The sequence below is a fragment of the Petromyzon marinus genome, chromosome 69, assembly GCF_048934315.1.
Source record: "Petromyzon marinus isolate PM22_M1 ecotype Great Lakes invasive population chromosome 69, UKy_Petmar_22M1.pri1.0, whole genome shotgun sequence".
In the NCBI taxonomy this organism is placed as follows: Eukaryota; Metazoa; Chordata; class Hyperoartia; order Petromyzontiformes; family Petromyzontidae; genus Petromyzon; species Petromyzon marinus.
Genome location: NC_133735.1, coordinates 4663692 through 4690238, shown reverse-complemented (window position 1 = coordinate 4690238; position 26547 = coordinate 4663692). Strand labels below are relative to the sequence as shown.

The window sequence follows — 26547 nt, the reverse complement described above, 5'->3', positions numbered from 1 at the left end:
GGGCAGAGAGACAGAGAGAGACAGGGCAGAGAGACAGAGAGACAGGGCAGAGAGACAGAGACAGGGCAGAGAGACAGAGACAGGGCAGAGAGACAGAGACAGGGCAGAGAGACAGACAGGGCAGAGAGACAGGGCAGAGAGACAGAGACAGAGAGACAGGGCAGAGAGACAGACACAGGGCAGAGATACAGAGACAGGGCAAAGATACAGGGCAGAGAGACAGAGACACAGGGCAGAGAGACAGGGCAGATAGACAGAGACACAGGGCAGAGAGACAGAGATAGGGCAGAGAGACAGAGATAGGGCAGAGAGACAGAGACAGGGCAGAGAGACAGAGACAGGGCAGAGAGACAGAGAGAGACAGGGCAGAGAGACAGAGACAGGGCAGAGAGACAGAGAGACAGGGCAGAGAGACAGAGACAGGGCAGAGAGACAGAGACAGAGAGAGCGCAGAGAGACAGAGAGAGAGAGACAGGGCAGAGAGAGAGAGAGACAGAGAGACAGGGCAGAGACAGAGGAGAGACAGCGAGAGACAGGGCAGAGAGACAGAGACAGGGCAGAGAGACAGAGACGGGGCAGAGAGACAGACAGGGCAGAGAGACAGAGACAGGGCAGAGAGACAGACACAGAGACAGAGACAGGGCAGAGAGACAGAGACAGGGCAGAGAGACAGAGACAGAGACAGGGCAGAGAGACAGAGAGACAGCAGAGAGACAGAGCAGAGAGACAGAGCAGAGTGATCAGTGATTGGAGTGATCAGTGATTGGAGTGATCAGCCATGGAGGAGGAGTTTGAGGAAATCGACCGCGCAGGAAACTGGACAAAAATCTTTAATGTGAGTGTCTACGGGTCTCTGCTGTGTGATGAGTCTATGGGTCTCTGCTGTGTGATGAGTCTATGGGTCTCTGCTGTGTGATGAGTCTATGGGTCTCTGCTGTGTGATGAGTCTATGGGTCTCTGTGTGTGATGAGTCTATGGCTCTCTGCTGTGTGATGAGTCTATGGCTCTCTGCTGTGTGATGAGTCTATGGGTCTCTGCTGTGTGATGAGTCTATGGGTCTCTGCTGTGTGATGAGTCTATGGGTCTCTGCTGTGTGATGAGTTTATGGGGCTCTGCTGTGTGATGAGTCTATGGGTCTCTGCTGTGTGATGAGTCTATGGGTCTCTGTGTGTGATGAGTCTATGGGTCTCTGCTGTGTGATGAGTCTATGGGTCTCTGCTGTGTGATGAGTCTGTGGGTCTGTGTGATGAGTCTGTGGGTCTCTGCTGTGTGATGAGTCTATGGCTCTCTGCTGTGTGATGAGTCTATGGGTCTCTGCTGTGTGATGAGTCTATGGGTCTCTGCTGTGTTAGTCTATGGGTCTCTGTTGTGTGATGAGTCTATGGGTCTCTGCTGTGTGATGAGTCTATGGGTCTCTGCTGTGTGATGAGTCTATGGGTCTCTGTGTGTGATGAGTCTATGGCTCTATGCTGTGTGATGAGTTTATGGGTCTCTGCTGTGTGATGAGTCTGTGGGTCTCTGCTGTGTGATGAGTCTATGGCTCTATGCTGTGTGATGAGTCTATGGGTCTCTGCTGTGTGATGAGTCTATGGGTCTCTGCTGTGTGATGAGTCTATGGGTCTCTGCTGTGTGATGAGTTTATGGGGCTCTGCTGTGTGATGAGTCTATGGGTCTCTGCTGTGTGATGAGTCTATGGGTCTCTGTGTGTGATGAGTCTATGGGTCTCTGCTGTGTGATGAGTCTATGGGTCTCTGCTGTGTGATGAGTCTGTGGGTCTGTGTGATGAGTCTGTGGGTCTCTGCTGTGTGATGAGTCTATGGCTCTCTGCTGTGTGATGAGTCTATGGGTCTCTGCTGTGTGATGAGTCTATGGGTCTCTGCTGTGTTAGTCTATGGGTCTCTGTTGTGTGATGAGTCTATGGGTCTCTGCTGTGTGATGAGTCTATGGGTCTCTGCTGTGTGATGAGTCTATGGGTCTCTGTGTGTGATGAGTCTATGGCTCTCTGCTGTGTGATGAGTTTATGGGTCTCTGCTGTGTGATGAGTCTGTGGGTCTCTGCTGTGTGATGAGTCTATGGCTCTATGCTGTGTGATGAGTCTATGGGTCTCTGCTGTGTGATGAGTCTATGGGTCTCTGCTGTGTGATGAGTCTATGGGTCTCTGCTGTATGATGAGTCTATGACTCTCTGTGTGTGATGAGTCTATGGCTCTATGCTGTGTGATGAGTCTATGGGCCTCTGCTGTGCGATGAGTCTATGGGTCTCTGCTGTGTGATGAGTCTATGGGTCTCTGCTGTGTGATGAGTCTATGGGTCTCTGTGTGTGATGAGTCTATGGGTCTCTGCTGTGTGATGAGTCTATGGGTCTCTGTGAGTGATGAGTCTATGGGTCTCTGCTTTGTGATGAGTCTATGGGTCTCTGCTGTGTGATGAGTCTATGGCTCTCTGCTGTGTGATGAGTCTATGGGTCTCTGTTGTGTGATGAGTGTATGGGTCTCTGCTGTGTGATGAGTCTATGGCTCTCTGCTGTGTGATGAGTCTATGGGTCTCTGCTGTGTGATGAGTCTATGGGTCTCTGAGTGATGAGTCTATGGTTCTCTGCTGTGTGATGAGTCTATGGGTCTCTGTTGTGTGATGAGTGTATGGGTCTCTGCTGTGTGATGAGTCTATGGCTCTCTGCTGTGTGATGAGTCTATGGGTCTCTGCTGTGTGATGAGTCTATGGGTCTCTGAGTGATGAGTCTATGGTTCTCTGCTGTGTGATGAGTCTATGGGTCTCTGCTGTGTGATGAGTCTATGGGTCTCTGCTGTGTGATGAGTCTATGGCTCTCTGCTGTGTGATGAGTCTATGGGTCTCTGTTGTGTGATAAGTGTATGGGTCTCTGCTGTGTGATGAGTCTATGGCTCTCTGCTGCGTGATGAGTCTATGGGTCTCTGCTGTGTGATGAGTCTATGGGTCTCTGTGAGTGATGAGTCTATGGTTCTCTGCTGTGTGATGAGTCTATGGGTCTGCTGTGTGATGAGTCTATGGGTCTCTGCTGTGTGATGAGTCTATGGCTCTCTGCTGTGTGATGAGTCTGTGGGTCTCTGCTGTGTGATGAATCTATGGGTGTCTGCTGTGTGATGAGTCTATGGGTCTCTGCTGTGTGATGAGTCTATGGGGCTCTGCTGTGTGATGAGTCTATGGGTCTCTGCTGTGTGATGAGTCTATGGGTCTCTGTGTGTGATGAGTCTATGGGTCTCTGCTGTGTGATGAGTCTATGGCTCTCTGCTGTGTGATGAGTCTATGGGTCTCTGCTGTGTGATGAGTCTATGGGTCTCTGCTGTGTGATGAGTCTATGGCTCTCTGCTGTGTGATGAGTCTACGGGTCTCTGCTGTGTGATGAGTCTATGGCTCTGCTGTGTGATGAGTCTACGGGTCTCTGCTGTGTGATGAGTCTATGGGTCTCTGTGAGTGATGAGTCTATGGGTCTCTGCTGTGTGTTGAGTCTATGGGTCTCTGCTGTGTGATGAGTCTATGGGTCTCTGCTGTGTGTTGAGTCTATGGGTCTCTGCTGTGTGATGAGTCTATGGGTCTCTGCTGTGTGATAAGTCTATGGGTCTCTGCTGTGTGATGAGTCTATGGCTCTCTGCTGTGTGATGAGTCTATGGGTCTCTGCTGTGTGATGAGTCTATGGGTCTCTGTGAGTGATGAGTCTATGGTTCTCTGCTGTGTGATGAGTCTATGGGTCTCTGCTGTGTGATGAGTCTATGGGTCTCTGTGAGTGATGAGTCTATGGTTCTCTGCTGTGTGATGAGTCTATGGGTCTCTGCTGTGTGATGAGTCTATGGGTCTCTGCTGTGTGATGAGTCTATGGCTCTCAGCTGTGTGATGAGTCTATGGGTCTCTGTGTGTGATGAATCTATGGGTCTCTGCTGTGTGATGAGTCTATGGGTCTCTGCTGTGTGATGAGTCTGTGGGTCTCTGCTCTGTGATGAGTCTATGGGTCTCTGCTGTGTGATGAGTCTATGGGTCTCTGCTGTGTGATGAGTCTATGGATCTCTGTGTGTGATGAGTCTATGGGTCTCTGCTGTGTGATGAGTCTATGGCTCTCTGCTGTGTGATGAGTCTACGGGTCTCTGCTGTGTGATGAGTCTATGGGTCTCTGCTGTGTGATGAGTCTATGGGTCTCTGCTGTGTGATGAGTCTATGGGTCTCTGCTGTGTGATGAGTCTATGGGTCTCTGCTGTGTGATGAGTCTATGGGTCTCTGCTGTGTGATGAGTCTATGGGTCTCTGCTGTGTGATGAGTCTATGGGTCTCTGCTGTGTGATGAGTCTATGGGTCTCTGCTGTGTGATGAGTCTATGGGTCTCTGCTGTGTGATGAGTCTATGGGTCTCTGCTGTGTGATGAGTCTATGGGTCTCTGCTGTGTGATGAGTCTATGGGTCTCTGCTGTGTGATGAGTCTATGGGTCTCTGCTGTGTGATGAGTCTATGGGTCTCTGCTTTGTGATGAGTCTATGGGTCTCTGCTGTGTGATGAGTCTATGGGTCTCTGCTGTGTGATGAGTCTATGGGTCTCTGCTGTGTGATGAGTCTATGGGTCTCTGCTGTGTGATGAGTCTATGGGTCTCTGCTGTGTGATGAGTCTATGGCTCTCTGCTGTGTGATGAGTCTATGGGTCTCTGCTGTGTGATGAGTCTATGGGTCTCTGCTGTGTGATGAGTCTATGGGTCTCTGTGTGATGAGTCTATTGGTCTCTGCTGTGTGATGAGTCTATGGCTCTCTGCTGTGTGATGAGTCTATGGGTCTCTGTTGTGTGGTGAGTCTATGGGTCTCTGCTGTGTGATGAGTCTATGGGTCTCTGCTGTGTGATGAGTCTATGGCTCTCTGCTGTGTGATGAGTCTATGGGTCTCTGCTGTGTGATGAGTCTATGGGTCTCTGCTGTGTGATGAGTCTATGGGTCTCTGTGTGTGATGAGTCTATGGGTCTCTGCTGTGTGATGAGTCTATGGGTCTCTGCTGTGTGATGAGTCTATGGGTCTCTGCTGTGTGATGAGTCTATGGGTCTCTGCTGTGTGATGAGTCTATGGGTCTCTGCTGTGTGATGAGTCTATGGGTCTCTGCTGTGTGATGAGTCTATGGGTCTCTGCTGTGTGGTGAGTCTATGGGTCTCTGCTGTGTGATGAGTCTATGGGTCTCTGCTGTGTGATGAGTCTATGGGTCTCTGTGTGTGATGAGTCTATGGGTCTCTGCTGTGTGATGAGTCTATGGGTCTCTGCTGTGTGGTGAGTCTATGGGTCTCTGTGTGTGATGAGTCTATGGGTCTCTGTGTGTGATGAGTCTATGGGTCTCTGTGTGTGATGAGTCTACGGGTCTCTGTGTGTGATGAGTCTATGGGTCTCTGTGTGTGATGAGTCTATGGGTCTCTGTGTGTGATGAGTCTATGGGTCTCTGCTGTGTGATGAGTCTATGGCTCTATGCTGTGTGATGAGTCTATGGGTCTCTGTGTGATGAGTCTATGGGTCTCTGCTGTGTGATGAGTCTATGGCTCTATGCTGTGTGATGAGTCTATGGGTCTCTGTGTGATGAGTCTATGGGTCTCTGCTGTGTGATGAGTCTATGGGTCTCTGCTGTGTGATGAGTCTATGGCTCTCATCTCTCGTCGCCGCCCCATGCGGCAGTGCAGCCTCTCGGTTTTTGTGTTTCGTGTTTGCGCGAGAAACGAGGAAGTGCCGCGGGAACTTTGTTGGTGTCGTCGTTCCGAGTGCGGCGCCGTCGCTACCAACCACCACCGGCATTCCGATGAACCGTGAAGCAACAAGCACCACCACTACCGTCACCACCACCACCGTCACTTCCGTCACCCCCACAGTCACCCCCACCGCCCCCACAGTCACCACCACCACCACCGCCCCCACCACCACCACCGCCACCACCGCCCCCACCACCACCACCACCGCCCCCACCACCACCACCACCGCCCCCACCACCACCGCCCCCACCACCACCACCACCACCGCCCCCACCACCACCGCCCCCACCACCACCACCACTACCACCACTACCAAGAGAGGCGTCACAAGATCCCAGGAACTAAATGAGCGTCATCGTTTTTTTCAGGAAAAGGGAAATTCCAGCAAATGTTGGGAAGTGATCGCGACGGTGACGGTGTGACGGTGACGGTGATAGTGTGACGGTGACGGTGTGATGGTGATCGTGTGACGGTGTGACGGTGTGACAGTGACGGTGTGATGGTGTGACGGTGAAGGTGTGACGGTGTGACGGTGTGACGGTGTGACGGTGACGGTGATCGTGTGACGGTGTGACGGTGATCGTGTGACGGTGTGACGGTGTGACTGTGACGGTGACGGTGTGACAGTGTGACTGTGACGGTGACGGTGTGACTGTGACGGTGTGACTGTGACGGTGTGACGGTGACGGTGTGACTGTTACAGTGTGACTCTTACAGTGTGACTCTTACAGTGTGACTGACTGTAACGGTGTGACTGTTACAGTGTGACTGTGACGGTGTGACGGTGATGGGGTGATGGTGTGACGGTGATGGGGTGACGGTGTGACGGTGTGACGGTGATGGGGTGACGGTGTGACTGTGACGGTGTGACTGTGATGGTGTGACTGTGACGGTGTGACTGTTACGGTGTGACTGTGACGGTGTGACTGTGACGGTGTGACTGTGACGGTGTGACTGTGACGGTGTGACTGTGACGCTGTGACTGTGACGGTGTGACTGTGACGGTGTGACTGTGACGGTGTGACTGTAACGGTGTGACTGTGACGCTGTGACTGTGACGGTACACCCAGCCTGGCACAGACGCCTTGGCTACGTCACCGCCACTTAGTGCTGAATGTCGGTTGTTGTTGGTGGCGGTGGCGATGATGGTGTCGATGGTGGGTGACGGTTGTGGTGGTGGTGGCGACGGTCGTGACGGTGTCCACTGTGGTGACGGTTGTGGTGGTGGTGGTGGCGACCCCGGTGGTGATGATGGTGTCGACTGTGGTGACGGTGGTGGTGGTGGTGGCGACGCCGGTGGTGGTGGTGGTGGTAACGGTGATGATGATGGTGGTGGTGGTGGTGATGGTGGTGGTAACGTTGGCGACGGTATCGACTGTGGTGACGGTTGTGGCGGTGGTGGTGGTGGCGACGCTGGTGGTGATGATGGTGTCGACTGTGGTGACGGTGGTGGTGGTGGTGGCGACGCTGGTGGTGGCGACGCTGTGACGGTGTGACTGTGACGGTGTGACTGTGACGCTGTGACTGTGACGGTGTGACTGTGACGGTGTGACTGTGACGGTGTGACTGTAACGGTGTGACTGTGACGCTGTGACTGTGACGGTACACCCAGCCTGGCACAGACGCCTTGGCTACGTCACCGCCACTTAGTGCTGAATGTCGGTTGTTGTTGGTGGCGGTGGCGATGATGGTGTCGATGGTGGGTGACGGTTGTGGTGGTGGTGGCGACGGTCGTGACGGTGTCCACTGTGGTGACGGTTGTGGTGGTGGTGGTGGCGACCCCGGTGGTGATGATGGTGTCGACTGTGGTGACGGTGGTGGTGGTGGTGGCGACGCCGGTGGTGGTGGTGGTAACGGTGATGATGATGGTGGTGGTGGTGGTGATGGTGGTGGTAACGTTGGCGACGGTATCGACTGTGGTGACGGTTGTGGCGGTGGTGGTGGTGGCGACGCTGGTGGTGATGATGGTGTCGACTGTGGTGACGGTGGTGGTGGTGGTGGTGGTGGCGACGCTGGTGGTGGCGACGCTGTGACGGTGTGACTGTGACGGTGTGACTGTGACGCTGTGACTGTGACGGTGTGACTGTGACGGTGTGACTGTGACGGTGTGACTGTAACGGTGTGACTGTGACGCTGTGACTGTGACGGTACACCCAGCCTGGCACAGACGCCTTGGCTACGTCACCGCCACTTAGTGCTGAATGTCGGTTGTTGTTGGTGGCGGTGGCGATGATGGTGTCGATGGTGGGTGACGGTTGTGGTGGTGGTGGCGACGGTCGTGACGGTGTCCACTGTGGTGACGGTTGTGGTGGTGGTGGTGGCGACCCCGGTGGTGATGATGGTGTCGACTGTGGTGACGGTGGTGGTGGTGGTGGCGACGCCGGTGGTGGTGGTGGTAACGGTGATGATGATGGTGGTGGTGGTGGTGATGGTGGTGGTAACGTTGGCGACGGTATCGACTGTGGTGACGGTTGTGGCGGTGGTGGTGGTGGCGACGCTGGTGGTGATGATGGTGTCGACTGTGGTGACGGCGGTGGTGGTGGTGGCGACGCTGGTGGTGATGATGGTGTCGACTGTGGTGACGGTGGTGGTGGTGGTGGTGGTGGCGACGCTGGTGGTGGCGACGCTGGTGGTGATGATGGTGTCGACTGTGGTGACGGTTGTGGTGGTGGTGGTGGCGACGCTGGTGGTGGCGACGCTGGTGGTGATGATGGTGTCGACTGTGGTGACGGTTGTGGTGGTGGTGGTGGTGGCGGCGGCGGCGGCGGTGCTGGCCACCCAGCCCCTCGTGTGCCCCCAGCGCCAGGGCCTTCGCAGGCCCTGGCGCTCGCCCTTAGCGGCCGCTCGCCCCTCACTTGAAACGTGGCTCGGACAAATGGCGACAATTGGGGGAGTTAAAATCCACGGGGTGCTCGTGACGTTGAACGGTCGTGGAACCACGCGAAACCGCCGAGCGTGACCGACGATTGTGTCCGCTGTCCGCCCGTTAGAGCGGGCCTCGGCAAGGTGAGGTCAAAGGGAAAAAACAACGAGCCGGCCGATGGCGAAGAATTAAAGCCCCCCCTTCGTGACTGCACAAATTACTCGTGGGTTTATCCGCGGTAAAGTGACGCGTGTGTCGGAATACCGCAAAATCACATTAAGGCAAATCGACCTCGGCGTTTCGACCGCAGCACAGGCGATTTTCATCAGGTGTCGTCAAAACAAAAACAAAAAGAAGCAGACAGACAGACAGCACGCAGGGCGGCATCGGCGCAACAGTCGGGCCAACGGCACGGTTCAGACGCTCGCCTGGCGGTCCTCGAATTTCGGAAGAGTGCCCAATTTCGCGTTGATCCTCTGGGTTGAACGCACCAGCGTGGACAGAGTGAACGAAATGCGAGGTACGAGAGAGCATGGATACATGCATACAGGGGACAAGCAAGAGGTTAGAAGAGGAAAGACGGACAGAGAAGCAAGATAAACGGGGGCCGGAGGGACGAACAGACGGAGGATTAAGACAAGCAGTCGAGGCGGGGCTGAGGGGCCCCGAAGAAAGCAAGCGGATGAGGGGGGAGGGACAGGAAAATGTAAGGGGGGACCGCAATAAGTTTAGGACAGAATTGTAGAGGTGACCTCCACCGTGTAGGAATGCCACAAAATCACGTTAAGACAAGTCAATCACGACGTTTCGACAGCAGCACAACCGATCCTCATCAGGCAAGTGTCTAGCCGTGTCGTTGGCCTGGCTGGCTTTGCGTCGCGTACATATTTTCGTGGGTTTTGTTCAATTCCGGTCTCTCGTCTTCTTAAATTTTGATTTAAAGCTTTCGTGACTGCAGTAATTCATATTCTTTAGCTCTTTCGGTAAAGTCACGTTGAAGGGAAACGATGAAATAATAAAATATATATTACAATAAAAATTATCACGGCGTTTCGACCATAGGTGACCGTTCGTGTTATGGTCGAAACGTCGTGAGAATATTTTTTTATATATATTTTATTTTGATTTAAAGCTTTCGTGACTGCAGTAATTCATATTCTTTAGCTCTTTCGGTAAAGTCACGTTGAAGGGAAACAATGAAATAATAAAATATATATAAAACAACAAATAATTCTCACGACGTTTCGACCATAACACAAACGGTCGTCATCAGGTGTGTTGGTTTGCAACGTGACTTTACCGGAAGAGCTAAGGATATATATTTTATTATTTGATTGTTTCCTCTCATCTTCTCGTTGTATTTACCTCCGTGCAGTTTGACGCTGTCTTCGTGTTGCGTTGATGTCACCCTATGTGCTCCCTCGCTATTTGCTTTTTTAATTTTTTAATTTTACACCTGATGAAGATGGCTTGTGTTGCGGTCCAAACGTCGTGATTGATTTATTTCAATATAATTTTATGGTATGTCTACATACGTGACTTTAGCAGAACAACCAAGGAGCCTACCGTTACCCTACCTTTGACCTTAGCACAATGCGATTACGCTACCTTTACCTTTTACCCTTTAGCAAGGTCAAAACCAACGAGCCTACCTTTACCCTACCGTTACCCTACCTTTGACCTTAGCACAATGCGATTACGCTACCCTTACCGTTTACCCTTTAGCAAGGTCAAAAGCAACGAACCGACCTTTTAACCTTCAGCAAGGTAAAAGGTTGAAGGTCAAAAGCAACGACCCTACCTTTAACCGACCTTTTAACCTTCAGCAAGGTAAAAGGTTGAAGGTCAAAAGCAACGACCCTACCTTTAACCGACCTTTTAACCTTCAGCAAGGTAAAAGGTTGAAGGTCAAAAGCAACGACCCTACCTGTAACCGACCTTTTACCCTTCAGCAAGGTAAAAGGTTGAAGGTCAAAAGCAACGACCCTACCTTTAACCGACCCTTTACCCTTTAGCAAGGTTAAAGGTCAAAAGCAACGACCCTACCTTTAACCGACCTTTTACCCTTAACACGTACAAGTTAACCGATCACAGAGTAATTACTGGGGTACTACTGCTACACATGAACAAGGTTTGTAACAGGTAAATGCCAGGTAGGGCGCTTTATTCACGGAGCTTTTAGCGAGCGGTAAACAAGGTGCTTACCGGCTAATTTTTCTGCGCTACCTTTACACTACCCTTTACCTTACCCCCTGGCATATCAACACGTTTACCCTTTTACCCGGTAAAAAGGGTAAATTACCTTGCCGAGGCCGACTTTATATTTAGGATGGCCGCTTACTGCCCAGTGATGATCACGACACTTTCCCCAGAAGAAGACTCTGACCCACCGAGTCGATGATAGCTGAGCCACAGCCAATCAGCATCAATCAAACTCAGCCCCACTGAGCGGATATCAGAGCCACAGCCAATCAGCATCAATCAAACTCAGCCCCACTGAGTGGATATCAGAAGCCACAGCCAATCAGCATCAATCAAACTCGGCCCCACAGTGGATATCAGAAGCCTCAGCCAATCGGCATCAATCAAACCCTGCCCACTGAGTGGCTATCAGAGCCACAGCCAATCAGCATCAATCAAACTCAGCCCCATGAGTGGATATTAGAGCCACAGCCAATCAGCATCAATCGAACTCAGCCCCACTGAGTGGATATCAGAGCCACAGCCAATCAGCATCAATCAAACTCAGCCCCACTGAGTGGCTATCAGAGCCACAGCCAATCAGCATCAATCAAACTCAGCACCACTAAGTGGATATCTGAGCCACAGCCAATCAGCATCAATCAAACTCAGCCCCACTGAGTGGATATCAGAGCCACAGCCAATCAGCATCAATCAAACTCAGCCCCACTGAGTGGATATCAGAGGCCACAGCCAATCAGCATCAATAAAACTCAGTCCCACTGAGTGGATATCAGAGCCACAGCCAATCAGCATCAATCAAACTCAGCCCCACTGAGCGGATATCAGAGCCACAGCCAATCAGCATCAATCAAACTCAGCCCCATGAGTGGATATCAGAAGCCACAACCAATCAGCATCAATAAAACTCAGCCCCACTGAGTGGATATCAGAGGCCACAGCCAATCAGCATCAATCAAACTCAGCTTCACTAAGTGGATATCAGAGCCACAGCCAATCAGCATCAATCAAACTCAGCCCCATGAGTGGATATCAGAGCCACAGCCAATCAGCATCAATCAAACTCAGCCCCATGAGTGGATATCAGAAGCCACAAGCAATCAGCATCAATAAAACTCAGCCTCATTGAGTGGATATCAGAGGCCACAGCCAATCAGCATCAATCAAACTCAGCTTCACTCAGTGGATATCAGAGCCATAGCCAATCAGCAGCAATCAAACTCAGCCCCATGAGTGGATATCAGAGCCACAGCCAATCAGCATCAATCAAACTCAGCCCCACTAAGTGGATATCAGAGCCACAGCCAATCAGCATCAATCAAACTCAGTCCCGCTAAGTGGATATCAGAGCCACAGCCAATCAGCATCAATCAAACTCAGCCCCACTGAGTGGATATCAGAGCCACAGCCAATCAGCATCAATCAAACTGAGCCCCACTAAGTGGATATCAGAGCCACAGCCAATCAGCATCAATCAAACTCAGCCCCATGAGTGGATATCAGAGCCACAGCCAATCAGCATCAATCAAACTCAGCCCCACTATGTGGATATCAGAGCCACAGCCAATCAGCATCAATCAAACTCAGCCCCTCTGAGTGGATATCAGAGCCACAGCCAATCAGCATCAATCAAACTCAGCCCCACTAAGTGGATATCAGAGCCATGATGATTATGATGGTGTGACGTAATGGAGATGATGATGATGGGATGGAGATGATGATGTGATGAGGTGGAGCTGATGATGATGATGATGTAGAATGATGATGATGGTGTGACGTAATGGAGATGATGATGATGATGGGATGGAGATGATGTCATGAGGTGGAGATGATGATGTGACAGGGTAGAGATGATGAAGATGATGTAGAATGGCGATGATGATGATGATGGTGTGACGTAATGGAGATGATGATGATGGGATGGAGATGATGTCATGAGGTGGAGATGATGATGATGATGTGACAGGTTAGAGATGATGATGATGATGTAGAATGGCGATGATGATGGTGATGATGGTGTCTGTGTGTTCTTACCGCCGCTAGGAGATCAAGGAGCAGAGCCGTGCCTTCCCCTACAAGGTGGCTAAGAGGCAGGAGAATCGCCTGCGGAACCGGTACCGTGACGTCAGCCCCTGTGAGCACAGTCTACGCTGCACTATACACTACACTACTACACCATACACTACACTATACACTACTACACTATACACTACACTATACACTGCACTACTACACTATACACTACACTATACACTACACTACTACACTATACTACTACACTATACACTACACTATACACTACTACACTATACACTACACTATACACTACTACACTATACACTACACTATACACTACTACACTATACACTACACTACTACACTATACACTACACTATACACTACACTATACACTACTACACTATATACACTACACTATACACTACACTACTACACTATACACTACACTATACACTACAGTCTACACTACGCTATACACTACACTACTACACTACACACTGCACTATACACTACACTATACACTACTACACTATACACTACACTATACACTACATTACTACACTATACACTACTACACTATACACTACTACACTATATACTATACTACTACACTATACACTACATTATACACTACACTACTACACTATACACTACACTACTACACTATACACTACACTACTACACTATACACTACACTATACACTACACTACTACACTATACACTACACTATACACTAAACTACTACACCATACACTACACTATACACTACACTATACACTACACTATACACTACACTATTCACTCCACTACTACTCTACACTATACACTACACTACTACACTATACACTACACTACACTATACACTACACTATACACTACACTATACCCGACACTATACACTACACTATACTATACACTACACTATACACTCCACTACTACACTACACTATACACTACACCACTACACTATACACTACACTATACACTACACTATACACTACACTCTGCTGGAGGCTACACGGGGGATCTTTATCTGTGTGTCTGCACTGCTGCTACTAACAGCACTTGCCCCTACAGCCCTGCTAGAGGCTACCCGGGGGACCTTTGTCTATATGTCTATAGGGCACTGCTGCTGCTACTCACAGCACTTGCCCCTACAGCCTGTTAGAGGCTACCCGGGTGACCTTTGTCTGTGTGTCTATAAACACTGCTGCTGCTACTCACAGCACTTGCCCCTTACAGCCTGTTAGAGGCTACCCGGGTGACCTTTGCCTGTGTGTCTATAGACACTGCTGCTGCTGCTGTTACTGAGAGCACTTGCCCCCTACGGCCCTGCTGGAGGCTACACGGGGGACCTTTGTCTGTGTGTCTATAGGACACTGCTGCTGCTACTCACAGCACTTGCCCCTACAGCCTGTTAGAGGCTACCCGGGTGACCTTTGTCTGTGTGTCTATAAACACTGCTGCTGCTACTCACAGCACTTGCCCCTTACAGCCTGTTAGAGGCTACCCGGGTGACCTTTGCCTGTGTGTCTATAGACACTGCTGCTGCTGCTGCTGTTACTGAGAGCACTTGCCCCCTACGGCCCTGCTGGAGGCTACCCGGGGGACCTTTGCCTGTGTGTCTGTGCAGACGACCACAGCCGCGTGCGTCTGGAGCATGGCGTCAACGACTACATCAACGCCAGCCTCATGCACGTGGAGGCCGCTCAACGTAGATACATCCTCACACAGGCACGTGCTGGGGCACACACACACACACACCTACACACACACACACACAGGTACACACACACACAGGTACACACACACAGGTACACACACACACAGGTACACACACACAGGTACACACACACAGGTACACAAACACACACTGCTACACACACACACACTGCTACACACACACACACAGGTACACACACACACTGCTACACACACACACACACTGCTACACACACACACTGCTACACACACACACACACAGGTACACACACACAGGTACACACACACCTACACACACACACACAGGTACACACGTACACACACACACTGCTACACACACACACAGGTACACACGTACACACACACACTGCTACACACACACACAGGTACACACACACTGCTACACACACACACACAGGTACACACGCACACACTGCTACACACACACACTGCTACACACACACACACTGCTACACACACACACTGCTACACACACACACAGGTACACACACACACACACAGGTACACACACACAGGTACACACACACCTACACACACACACACACACTGCTACACACACACACAGGTACACACACACAGGTACGCAGGTACACACACACAGGTACACACACACCTACACACACACACACTGCTACACACACACACTGCTACACACACACACTGCTACACACACACACTGCTACACACACACACACACTGCTACACACACACACACAGGTACACACACACACAGGTACACACTGCTACACACACACACACTGCTACACACACACACTGCTACACACATGCACACACGTACACCTACACACATGTACACACACACAGGTACACACGTACACACACACACCTACACACACACACTGCTACACACACACAGGTACACACGTACACACACACCTACACACACACACACACTGCTACACACACACACACACACTGCTACACACACACACACTGCTACACACACAGGTACACACTGCTACACACAACAACCGCCATTCGCCACTAAGTGGCGGTGACGTCACCACGACGCTTGTGCCAGGCTATGTGCACCCTGAGGCCACGTGAAGTGTCGAACGCCCGCTGGCAGGAGGTCACGGGGCAGACCCAGGTGCCACGGGTCGACTGACTGAGATGACTGGCTGATGCACCACCTGTGCCCCCTACTGTGCCAACCTGCTGTGCTTTAGCCACCCGGCGCTCCGCTCGTTGTTGTGAGCGTCGCTCCTCCGCCCTCCGTTGTTGTTGGAGGGCGACTGCCTCCAACTGCCCAGTAGCATCCTTCACGAGCCTCCTCCACAGAGGCCGATCTTGACACCGCTGGTACCAGTCATCGGCAAGTCCACTCAGCTCCACGTCCTCCTGTACCACATCACTCCATCTCTTCTCTAGCCCGTGCCGCGCTCGCTTAGCCCCCTCAATCCGGCCAAACAAAAGCTGTTTCGGCATGCGGTGGCTGGGCATGCGGGCTACATGACCCAGCCATCGCAGCCTTGCCTGCCGGAGGAGCTCACCGATGGGACCCTGCCCAGATCTTTCAAGGATTTGTGAGCTCACACAATCCAGTCTGGTTAAACCCAGGATGGATCGTAGGCAGGCCAGCCTAAATGTTTCTAACCGGCGAAGATGTTCCATTAGGGGGGTCCACGTTTCGCAAGCGTAGAGAAGGGAGGGAATGACCGTGGCCGAGAAGACCTGAAGCTTAGTGCGGAGCGACAGACCAGGTAGCTTCCACACAGCGTTACGCAACCGATGAAAAGATATTGCCGCTCGACTGATTCGGAGTGAGACCTCTGCTGTTAAACTGGAGCCAGTCATAAGCACACTGCCCAGGTATGGGAAACTCTCCACTCTCTCCACAACTGCCCCATCACCGATTGGGAGTTGTGGGGGTGGAGTGTCCGATGGTACAAAATACCCAGGCAGGTGCTTAGTTTTGGTGGGGCTGATGGTAAGGCCCCACCTCTTAGTGGCACACTCCAGTCTCAGCAGCAGCGTCTCCAACTCCTCCTCTGACTGAGCAGCTATTACCAAATCATCAGCATACATAACGTGGTTGAGCAATAGGGAGCCATTCCTTGACCGCACCCGGGCATCGATTAGCCTCCCATTATATCTGTACCATATGGAGATTCCCCCTGTACAGCTATTGAAGGCTTCACGAACTACGTGGTCAAAATAGATGTTAAATAATGTGGGAGCCAGAGGACATCCCTGTCGCACCCCAAGGTGTACAGGGAATGGCTCTGACTCCCGGCCACGTAGTTTTACCCGGGCCCGCTCACCATCATGAAGGTCCTTAATGATCGTGAGCAGAGGGTCAGGTACTCCAAAAGCACGAACAACGACCCAGAGCCCAGGCCTACTGATGGTATCATAGGCCTTGACCAGGTCAATAAAGCAGAGATGTAGGTCTTGTTGGAATTCCCTACACCTCTGCTGTAGCAGACGGACAAAAAATATGGCATCTGTGCAGGACCGCCCTTTCCTGAAACCGCATTGGGGCTCCGCAAGCCTCTCCTCAGCGTGCCTAGCAAGGCGATGCTGAATAATCCTTGCCAGGACCTTTCCCGGCACACTGAGGAGTGAGATGCCCCTGTAGTTGTTACAGTCTGTGCGGTCCCCCTTCTTAAAAAGGGGGATCACCAGGGCATCCTTCCAATCCTGCGGAACCCGTCCAGTGGTCCAGACTGTTGTTATGATGTCATGTAGGGCAGTCTGTGCACAAACGCCCGGTGCCTTTCCTGGTCTCAGACTCCAGATCGCCTTCAGTACTTCCTCAACAGATGGCACCTCAGCCAGCCACTCACAATGGTTGACTTCTTCTTCCAATATTTGAGGCACTGCAGCCTCAGCAGGGTCATCCCCACTTTGTGCCACGATGTGTTCCTGGCTTTTGGATTTCCCCTCCCCCAGGACCTCACAGAAATGATCAGCAAATCTGCAAACCTGTTCCTGGGGGTCAGAGATTGGATCACCGTTTTTTCCCTTAATGATGGTAATAGGTGTGGCGCTGCAGGTTACTTTCTTGATGGAGTTAAATAGAGATTTATGATCGCGGGCCACTGAGGCAGACTCCATCTCCTCAGCAACCTGCGACCACCACCCATCCTTGCAGCGCCTCACGGCTCTCCGAACCTCCGAGCGAAGGCTGCGGTAAGCCTCCTCGTTCTCTGACGTGGGATTCTGTAGCCGATGACAGTGGGCCTGTCGCTTTTTCTCAACCATCTTGAACACCTCCTCTGTCAGCCAGGGTCTCTGGGGAGGTCTGGACCGCGTACCCAAAGCAGCCATTGCAGCTGCATGAGTCACAGTCCTAAACCTCGCCCATTTACCCTCGACATCAGGAGGAGTCGGGGACGATGCCAACCCCAGCCGCAAGCGATGATGAAATTCTCGCTTGCAACTTTCATCAGATAACTGAGACCAGGCCACTTTAGGTTGGAATGGGGACCTGGGTGTACACTGGTACACATACACACACTGGTACACACACACACTGGTGTCTCCCCCCGTGTCTCTCCCCGTGTCTCTCTCCCCGTGTCTCTCTCCCCGTGTCTCTCTCCCCATGTCTCTCTCTCCCCATGTCTCTCTCTCCCCGTTTCTCTCTCCCCGTTTCTCTCTCCCCCGTGTCTCTCTCCCCATGTCTCTCTCCCCATGTTTCTCTCCCCGTGTTTCTCTCCCCGTGTCTCTCTCTCCCCGTGTCTCTCTCTCTCCCCGTCTCTCTCTCTCCCGTGTCTCTCTCTCCCTGTGTCTCTCTCTCCCCGTGTCTCTCTCCCCATTTCTCTCTCCCCGTGTCTCTCTCCCCGTTTCTCTCTCCCCGTGTCTCTCTCCCTGTCTCTCTCCGTGTCTCCCCGTGTTTCTCTCCCCACGTCTCTCCGTGTCTCTCCCCGTGTCTCTCTCCCCGTGTCTCTCCCCGTGTCTCTCCCCGTGTCTCTCCCTGTCTCTCTCTCTGTCTCCCTCCCTGTCTCCCTCCCTGTCTCTCTCCCTGTGTCTCCCTGTCTCTCTCCCTGTGTCTCCCCCTGTCTCTCTCTGTCTCTCTCTCCCTGTGTCTCTCCCTGTGTCTCTCCCTGTCTCCCTCCCTGTCTCTCTCTGTCTCTCTCTCTGTCTCTCCCTGTCTCTCTCCCTGTCTCTCTCCCTGTGTCTCCCCCTGTCTCCCTGTGTCTCTCCCTGTGTCTCTCTCTCCCTGTGTCTCTCCCTGTGTCTCTCTCCCCGTGTCTCTCCCCGTGTCTCTCCCCGTGTCTCTCCCTGTGTCTCCCCCTGTCTCCCTGTGTCTCTCCCTGTGTCTCTCTCTCCCTGTGTCTCTCCCTGTGTCTCTCCCTGTGTCTCTCTCCCTGTCTCTCTCCCCGTGTCTCTCTCCCTGTCTCTCTCCCCGTGTCTCTCTCCCTGTCTCTCTCCCCGTGTCTCTCTCCGTGTCTCTCTCCCGGCGTCTCTCCCCGTGTCTCTCTCCCTGTCTCTCTCCGTGTCTGTTTCCCCGCGTCTCCCCCTGTCTCTCTCTGTCTCTCTCTCCCTGTGTCTCTCCCTGTGTCTCTCCCTGTCTCCCTCCCTGTCTCTCTCTCTCTCTCTGTCTCTCTCCCTGTGTCTCTCTCTCTCTCTCTCTCCGTGTCTCCCCGTGTCTCTCTCCCCGTTTCTCTCCCGGTCTCTCTCCCCGTGTCTCTCTCCCTGTCTCTCTCCGTGTCTCCCCGTGTTTCTCTCCCCACGTCTCTCCGTGTCTCTCCCCGTGTCTCTTTCCCCGTGTCTCTCTCTCTGTCTCTCTCCCCGTGTCTCTCTCCCCGTGTCTCTCCCCGTGTCTCTCCCCGTCTCTCTCCCTGTCTCTCTCCCTGTCTCTCTCCCCGTGTCTCTCTCCGTGTCTCTCTCCCCGCGTCTCTCCCCGTGTCTCTCTCCCTGTCTCTCTCCGTGTCTGTTTCCCCGCGTCTCCCCGTGTCTCTCTCCCCGTGTCTCTCTCCCCGTGTCTCTCCCCGTGTCTCTCCCCGTGTCTCTCCCTGTCTCTCTCTCTGTCTCCCTCCCTGTCTCCCTCCCTGTCTCTCTCCCTGTGTCTCCCTGTCTCTCTCCCTGTGTCTCCCCCTGTCTCTCTCTGTCTCTCTCTCCCTGTGTCTCTCCCTGTGTCTCTCCCTGTCTCCCTCCCTGTCTCTCTCTGTCTCTCTCTCTGTCTCTCCCTGTCTCTCTCCCTGTCTCTCTCCCTGTGTCTCCCCCTGTCTCCCTGTGTCTCTCTCTCCCTGTGTCTCTCCCTGTGTCTCTCCCTGTGTCTCTCTCCCCGTGTCTCTCCCCGTGTCTCTCCCTGTGTCTCTCTCTGTCTCTCTCCCTGTCTCCCTGTCTCTTTCCCTGTGTCTCCCTCTGCCTCTCTCTCTGTCTCTCTCCCTGTCTCCCCCTGTGTCTCTCCATGTCTCTCTCTCCCTGTGTCTCTCCCTGTGTCTCTCCCTGTCTCTCTCCCTGTCTCTCTCTCTGTCTCTCTCTCTGTCTCTCTCTCTGTCTCTCCCTGTGTCTCTCCCTGTGTCTCTCCCTGTGTCTCTCCCTGTCTCTCTCCCTGTCTCTCTCCCTGTGTCTCTCTCCCTGTGTCTCTCTCCCTGTGTCTCTCTCCCTGTGTCTCTCTCCCTGTGTCTCTCTCCCTGTGTCTCTCTCCCTGTGTCTCTCTCCCTGTGTCTCTCTCTCTGTCTCTCCCTGTGTCTCTCTCCCTGTGTCTCTCTCCCTGTGTCTCTCTCCCTGTGTCTCTCTCCCTGTGTCTCTCTCTCTGTCTCTCCCTGTGTCTCTCTCCCTGTGTCTCTCTCCCTGTGTCTCTCTCCCTGTGTCTCTCTCCCTGTGTCTCTCTCCCTGTGTCTCTCTCCCTGTGTCTCTCTCTCTGTCTCTCCCTGTGTCTCTCTCCCTGTGTCTCTCTCCCTGTGTCTCTCTCCCTGTGTCTCTCTCCCTGTGTCTCTCTCTCTGTCTCTCCCTGTGTCTCTCTCCCTGTGTCTCTCTCCCTGTGTCTCTCTCCCTGTGTCTCTCTCCCTGTGTCTCTCTCCCTGTGTCTCTCTCCCTGTGTCTCTCCCTGTGTCTCTCTCCCCGTGTCTCACCAACGCCCCTTCCTGGCGCTGCCACCACTGATCCCCCGCATCCCCCCCGCCCCCCCATGCCCCTCCCCTTGCCCCTCCCCCCATGCCCCTCCTCCTTGGCCCTCCCCCTTGCCCCTCCCCCATGCCCCGCCCCCATGCCCCTCCCCCTTGCCCCTCCCCCTTGCCCCTCCCCTTGCCCCTCCCCATGCCCCGCCCCCATGCCCCGCCCCCATGCCCCGCCCCCATGCCCCTCCCCCTTGCCCCTCCCCCTTGCCCCTCCCCCCAGGGCCCCCTCCCCAGCACGTGCGGCCACTTCTGGCAGATGGCGTGGGAGCAGCGCTCACGAGCTGTGGTGATGCTGAACCGCCTCGTGGAGAAGGGATCGGTGCGGACAACAACAACAACAACCACCACAACAACAACAACCACAACAACTACAACAACCACTACAACTACAACCACAAAAACCACAACAACAACCACAACAACTACAACCACAACAACAACAACCACAACAACAACCACAACAACAACAACCACAACAACAACAACCACAACAACAACCACAACAACAACAACTACTACAACAACAACAACCACAACAACAACCACAACAACAACTACAACAACAACCACAACAACAACAACTACAACCACAACAACTACAACCACAACCACAACAACCACAACACCAACCACAACCACAACAACAACCACAACAACAACCACAACAACAACTACAACAACAACCACAACAACCACAACAACAACTACAACAACAACCACAACTACAACCACAACTACTACAACCACAACAACAACCACAACAACAACAACTACAACCACAACCACAACAACAACCACAACAACAACCACAACAAAAACCACAACAACAACCACAACAACAACTACTACAACAACAACAACCACAACAACCACAACAACAACCACAACAACAACAACCACAACAACCACTACAACAACAACCACAACAACCATCACAAGAACCACCACAGCAATTACAACAACAACCATAACAACAACAACCACAGCAACAACTACAACAATTACAACAACCACAACAACAACCACAACAACCACAACAACCACAACAACAACAACCACAACAACAACCACAACAACCACAACAACAACCACCACAGCAACAACAACCACAACAACAACAACCACAACAACAACCACAATAACAACCACAATAACAACCACAACAACAACCACAACAACAACCACAACCATCACAAGAACCACCACAGCAACAACAACAACCACAGCAACCACCACAACAATGACCACAACAACAACCACAACCATCACAAGAACCACCACAGCAACAACAACAATAACAACCACAACAACAACCACAACAACCACAACAACAACAACCACAACCATCACAAGAACCACCACAGCAACAACAACAACAACAACAACCACAACAACCACAACCACAATAACAACCACAACAACAACCACAACAACAACAACCACAACAACAACCACAACAACAACAACCACAACAACAACCACAACAACAACCACAACAACAACCACAACAACCACAGCAACAACAACCACAACAACCACAGCAACAACAACCACAGCAACAACAACCACAGCAACAACAACCACAGCAACTACAACAACCACCACAACAACAACCACAACAACAACCACCACAACAACCATCACAGCCATGAGTGAGTGTGTGTGGTGAGTGAGTGTGGAGAGTGTGTGTGGTGTGTGTGTGGTGTGTGTGGAGTGTGTGTGGAGTGTGTATGGTGTGTGTGTGTGTGGTGAGTGTGTGTGGTGAGTGTGTGTGTGATGTGTGGTGTGTGTGTGGTGTGTGTGTCGTGTGTGTGTGGAGTGTGTGTGGTGTGTGTGTGTGGTGAGTGTGCGTGGTGAGTGTGTGGTGAGTAATGAGTGTGTGTGAGTGTGTGTGGTGAGTGTGTGGTGAGTGTGTGTGTGGTGAGTGTGTGTGTGGTGAGTGTGTGTGGTGAGTGTGTGTGGTGAGTGTGTGTGTGGTGAGTGTGTGTGGTGACTGTGGTGAGTGTGTGTGGTGAGTGTGTGTGTGAGTGGTGAGTGTGTGGTGAGTGTGTGTGGTGTGTGTGTGGTGAGTGTGTGTGGTGAGTGTGTGTGTGGTGAGTGTGTGTGTGGTGTGTGTGTGTGTGGTGAGTGTGTGTTGTGAGTGTGTGTGGTGAGTGTGTGTGGTGAGTGGTTAGTGCAGGTGAAGTGTGTGTGGTGAGTGTGTATGGTGTGTGGTGAGTGTGTGTGGTGTGTGGTGAGTGTGTGATGAGTGTGTGTGGTGAGTGTGGTGAGTGTGTGTGGTGACTGTGGTGAGTGCAGGTGAAGTGTGTGTGGTGAGTGTGTGGTGTGTGTGTGTGGTGAGTGTGTGTGGTGAGTGGTGAGTGTGTGGTGTGTGTGGTGAGTGGTGAGTGTGTGTGGTGAGTGTGGTGAGTGTGTGGTGAGTGTGTGTGGTGAGTGTGGTGAGTGTGTGGGGTGAGTGTGGTGAGTGTGTGGTGAGTGTGTGGTGAGTGTGGTGAATGTGTGTGGTGACTGTGGTGAATGCAGGTGAAGTGTGTGTGGTGAGTGTGTGTGGTGTGTGTGTGTGTGTGGTGGGTGTGTGTGGTGAGTGTGTGTGGTGAGTGGTGAGTGTGTGGTGTGTGTGGTGAGTGTGGTGAGTGTGTGTGGTGAGTGTGTGTGGTGTGGTGAGTGCAGGTGAAGTGTGTGTGGTGAGTGTGTGTGGTGAGTGACTGTGGTGAGTGTGTGTGGTGAGTGTGTGTGGTGAGTGTGTGTGGTGAGTGTGTGTGTGGTGACTGTGGTGACTGTGGTGAGTGTGTGTGGTGTGTGAGTGTGTGTGGTGTGTGAGTGTGTGTGGTGTGTGTGTGTGTGAGTGTGTGTGGTGAGTGTGTGTGGTGAGTGTGTGTGGTGTGTGAGTATGTGTGTGGTGAGTGTGGTGAGTGTGGTGAGTGTGTGTGGTGTGTGTGTGTGTGAGTGTGTGTGGTGAGTGTGTGTGGTGAGTGTGTGTGGTGTGTGAGTATGTGTGTGGTGACTGTGGTGAGTGTGAGTGTGGTGAGTGGTGAGTGTGTGGTGAGTGCAGGTGAAGTGAGTGTGGTGAGTGTGTGTGGTGACTGTGGTGAGTGTGAGTGTGGTGAGTGGTGAGTGTGTGGTGAGTGTGTGTGGTGAGTGTGGTGAGTGTGTGTGGTGACTGTGGTGAGTGTGAGTGTGGTGAGTGGTGAGTGTGTGGTGAGTGTGTGTGGTGAGTGTGGTGAGTGTGTGTGGTGACTGTGGTGAGTGTGAGTGTGGTGAGTGGTGAGTGTGTGGTGAGTGTGTGTGGTGAGTGTGGTGAGTGTGTGTGGTGACTGTGGTGAGTGCAGGTGAAGTGTGTGTTGTGAGTGTGTGTGGTGAGTGACTGTGGTGAGTGACTGTGGTGAGTGACTGTGGTGAGTGTGTGTGGTGAGTGTGTGTGGTGAGTGTGTGTGTGGTGACTGTGGTGAGTGCAGGTGAAGTGTGTGTGGTGAGTGTGTGTGGTGAGTGACTGTGGTGAGTGTGTGTGGTGAGTGGTAAGTGTGTGTGGTGTGTGAGTGTATGTGTGGTGAGTGTGAGTGGTAAGTGACTTTGGTGAGTGTGTGTGGTGAGTGTGTATGGTGAGTGGTGAGTGTGTGTGGTGACTGTGGTGAGTGCAGGTGAAGTGTGTGTGGTGAGTGTGTGTGTGGTGACTGTGGTGAGTGACTGTGGTGAGTGTGTGGTGAGTGTGGTGACTGTGGTGACTGTGGTGAGTCTGTGTGTGGTGACTGTGGTGACTGTGGTGAGTGTGTGTGGTGAGTGTGGTGAGTGTGGTGGTGAGTGTGGTGACTGGTGAGTGTGTGTGGTGAGTGTGTGTGGTGACTGTGGTGAGTGTGTGTGGTGACTGTGGTGAGTGCAGGTGAAGTGTGCGCAGTATTGGCCGTCTAGTGGTGAGCGTGAGGTGAGTTTCCCGGACGTGGCGCTCCGCCTCACCCTCCTGGGTGAGCAGGTCAAGGTGGACTACACACTCAGGCAGCTACAGCTACACAACCTCACAGTGAGTCACTCACCACCACACTCTCCACACTCACCACACTCTCCACACTCACCACACTCACCACACTCACCACACTCACCACCACACTCACCACCACACTCACCACGCTCACCATCACGCTCACCACACTCACCACCACACTCACCCTCCTGGGTGAGCAGGTCAAGGTGGACTACACACTCAGGCAGCTACAGCTACACAACCTCACAGTGAGTCGCTCACCACCACACTCACCACCACACTCACCACCACACTCACCACTCTCACCACCACCTCCACCACACTCACCACACTCACCACGCTCACCACACTCACCACCACACTCACCACCACACTCACCACTCTCACCACCACCTCCACCACACTCACCACACTCACCACACTCACCCTCCTGGGTGAGCAGGTCAAGGTGCACTACACACTCAGGCAGCTACAGCTACACAACCTCACAGTGAGTCACTCACCACCACACTCACCACCACACTCACAACACTCACCACCACACTCACCACCCTCACCACACTCACCACTCTCACCACTATCACCACGCTCACCACCACGCTCACCACACTCACCACACTCACCACCACACTCACCACACTCACCACACTCACCACTCTCACCACTATCACCACGCTCACCACACCACCACGCTCACCACCACGCTCACCACACCACGACACTCACCACACTCACCACGCTCACCACGCTCACCACACTCACTACTCTCAACACTCACCACACTCACCACGCTCACCACACTCACTACTCTCAACACTCACCACACTCACCACACTCCCCTGTCTCTCCCCCACCCACCACGCTCACTACACTCACCATACTCACCACACTCACCACGCTCACCATACTCACCAAACTCACCACGCTCACCATACTCACCACACTCACCACACTCACCACGCTCACCACGCTCACCACACCACTCTCACCACCCCCACCACACTCACCACACTCACCTGTCTCCCCCCCACCCACCACGCACGCTCACCACACTCACCACGCTCACCACACTCACCACCCCCACCACACTCACCACACTCACCACGTTCACCACACTCACCACGCTCACCACGCTCACCACACTCACCACGCTCCCCACGCTCACCACACTCACCACCCCCACCACACTCACCACACTCACCACTCTCACCACTCTCACCACGCTCACCACACTCACCACACTCACTACTCTCACCATGCTCACCACACTCACCACACTCCCCTGTCTCCCCCCACTCACCACACTCACCACACTCACCACACTCACCACACTCACCACACTCACCACGTTCACCACACTCACCACGCTCACCACACTCACCACACTCCCCATGCTCCCCACGCTCACCACACTCACCACCCCCACCACACTCACCACACTCACCACACTCACCACTCTCACCACACTCACCACGCTCACCACACTCACCACCCCCACCACACTCACCACACTCACCACGTTCACCACACTCACCACGCTCACCACGCTCACCACACTCACCACGCTCCCCACGCTCACCACACTCACCACCCCCACCACACTCACCACACTCACCACACTCACCACTCTCACCACTCTCACCACGCTCACCACACTCACCACACTCACTACTCTCACCATGCTCACCACACTCACCACACTCCCCTGTCTCCCCCCACTCACCACACTCACCACACTCACCACGCTCACCACACTCACCACACTCACCACACTCACCACGCTCACCACACTCACCACCCCCACCACACTCACCACACTCACCACTCTCACCACACTCACCATGCTCACCACACTCACCACACTCACCACTCTCACCACGCTCACCACACTCACCACACTCCCCTGTCTCCCCCCACCCAC

At 52.9% G+C, this 26547-nt stretch overlaps 1 protein-coding gene across 1 annotated transcript in view; it reads left to right on the top strand.

Annotated features, from left to right (window-relative positions):
* Positions 1–695: 695 nt before the first annotated feature.
* Positions 696–26547, top strand: part of LOC116957066 (tyrosine-protein phosphatase non-receptor type 1-like) — a 39674-nt gene continuing 13822 nt past the window's right edge. Inside the window, exons 1-5 of the mRNA XM_032978986.2 lie at positions 696–835; positions 12839–12929; positions 14449–14549; positions 20871–20969; positions 24528–24665. Of these exons, the coding sequence (XP_032834877.2) occupies positions 779–835; positions 12839–12929; positions 14449–14549; positions 20871–20969; positions 24528–24665 (486 nt within the window). The 5' untranslated portion in view covers positions 696–778. The remainder of the gene's footprint in view (positions 836–12838; positions 12930–14448; positions 14550–20870; positions 20970–24527; positions 24666–26547) is intronic.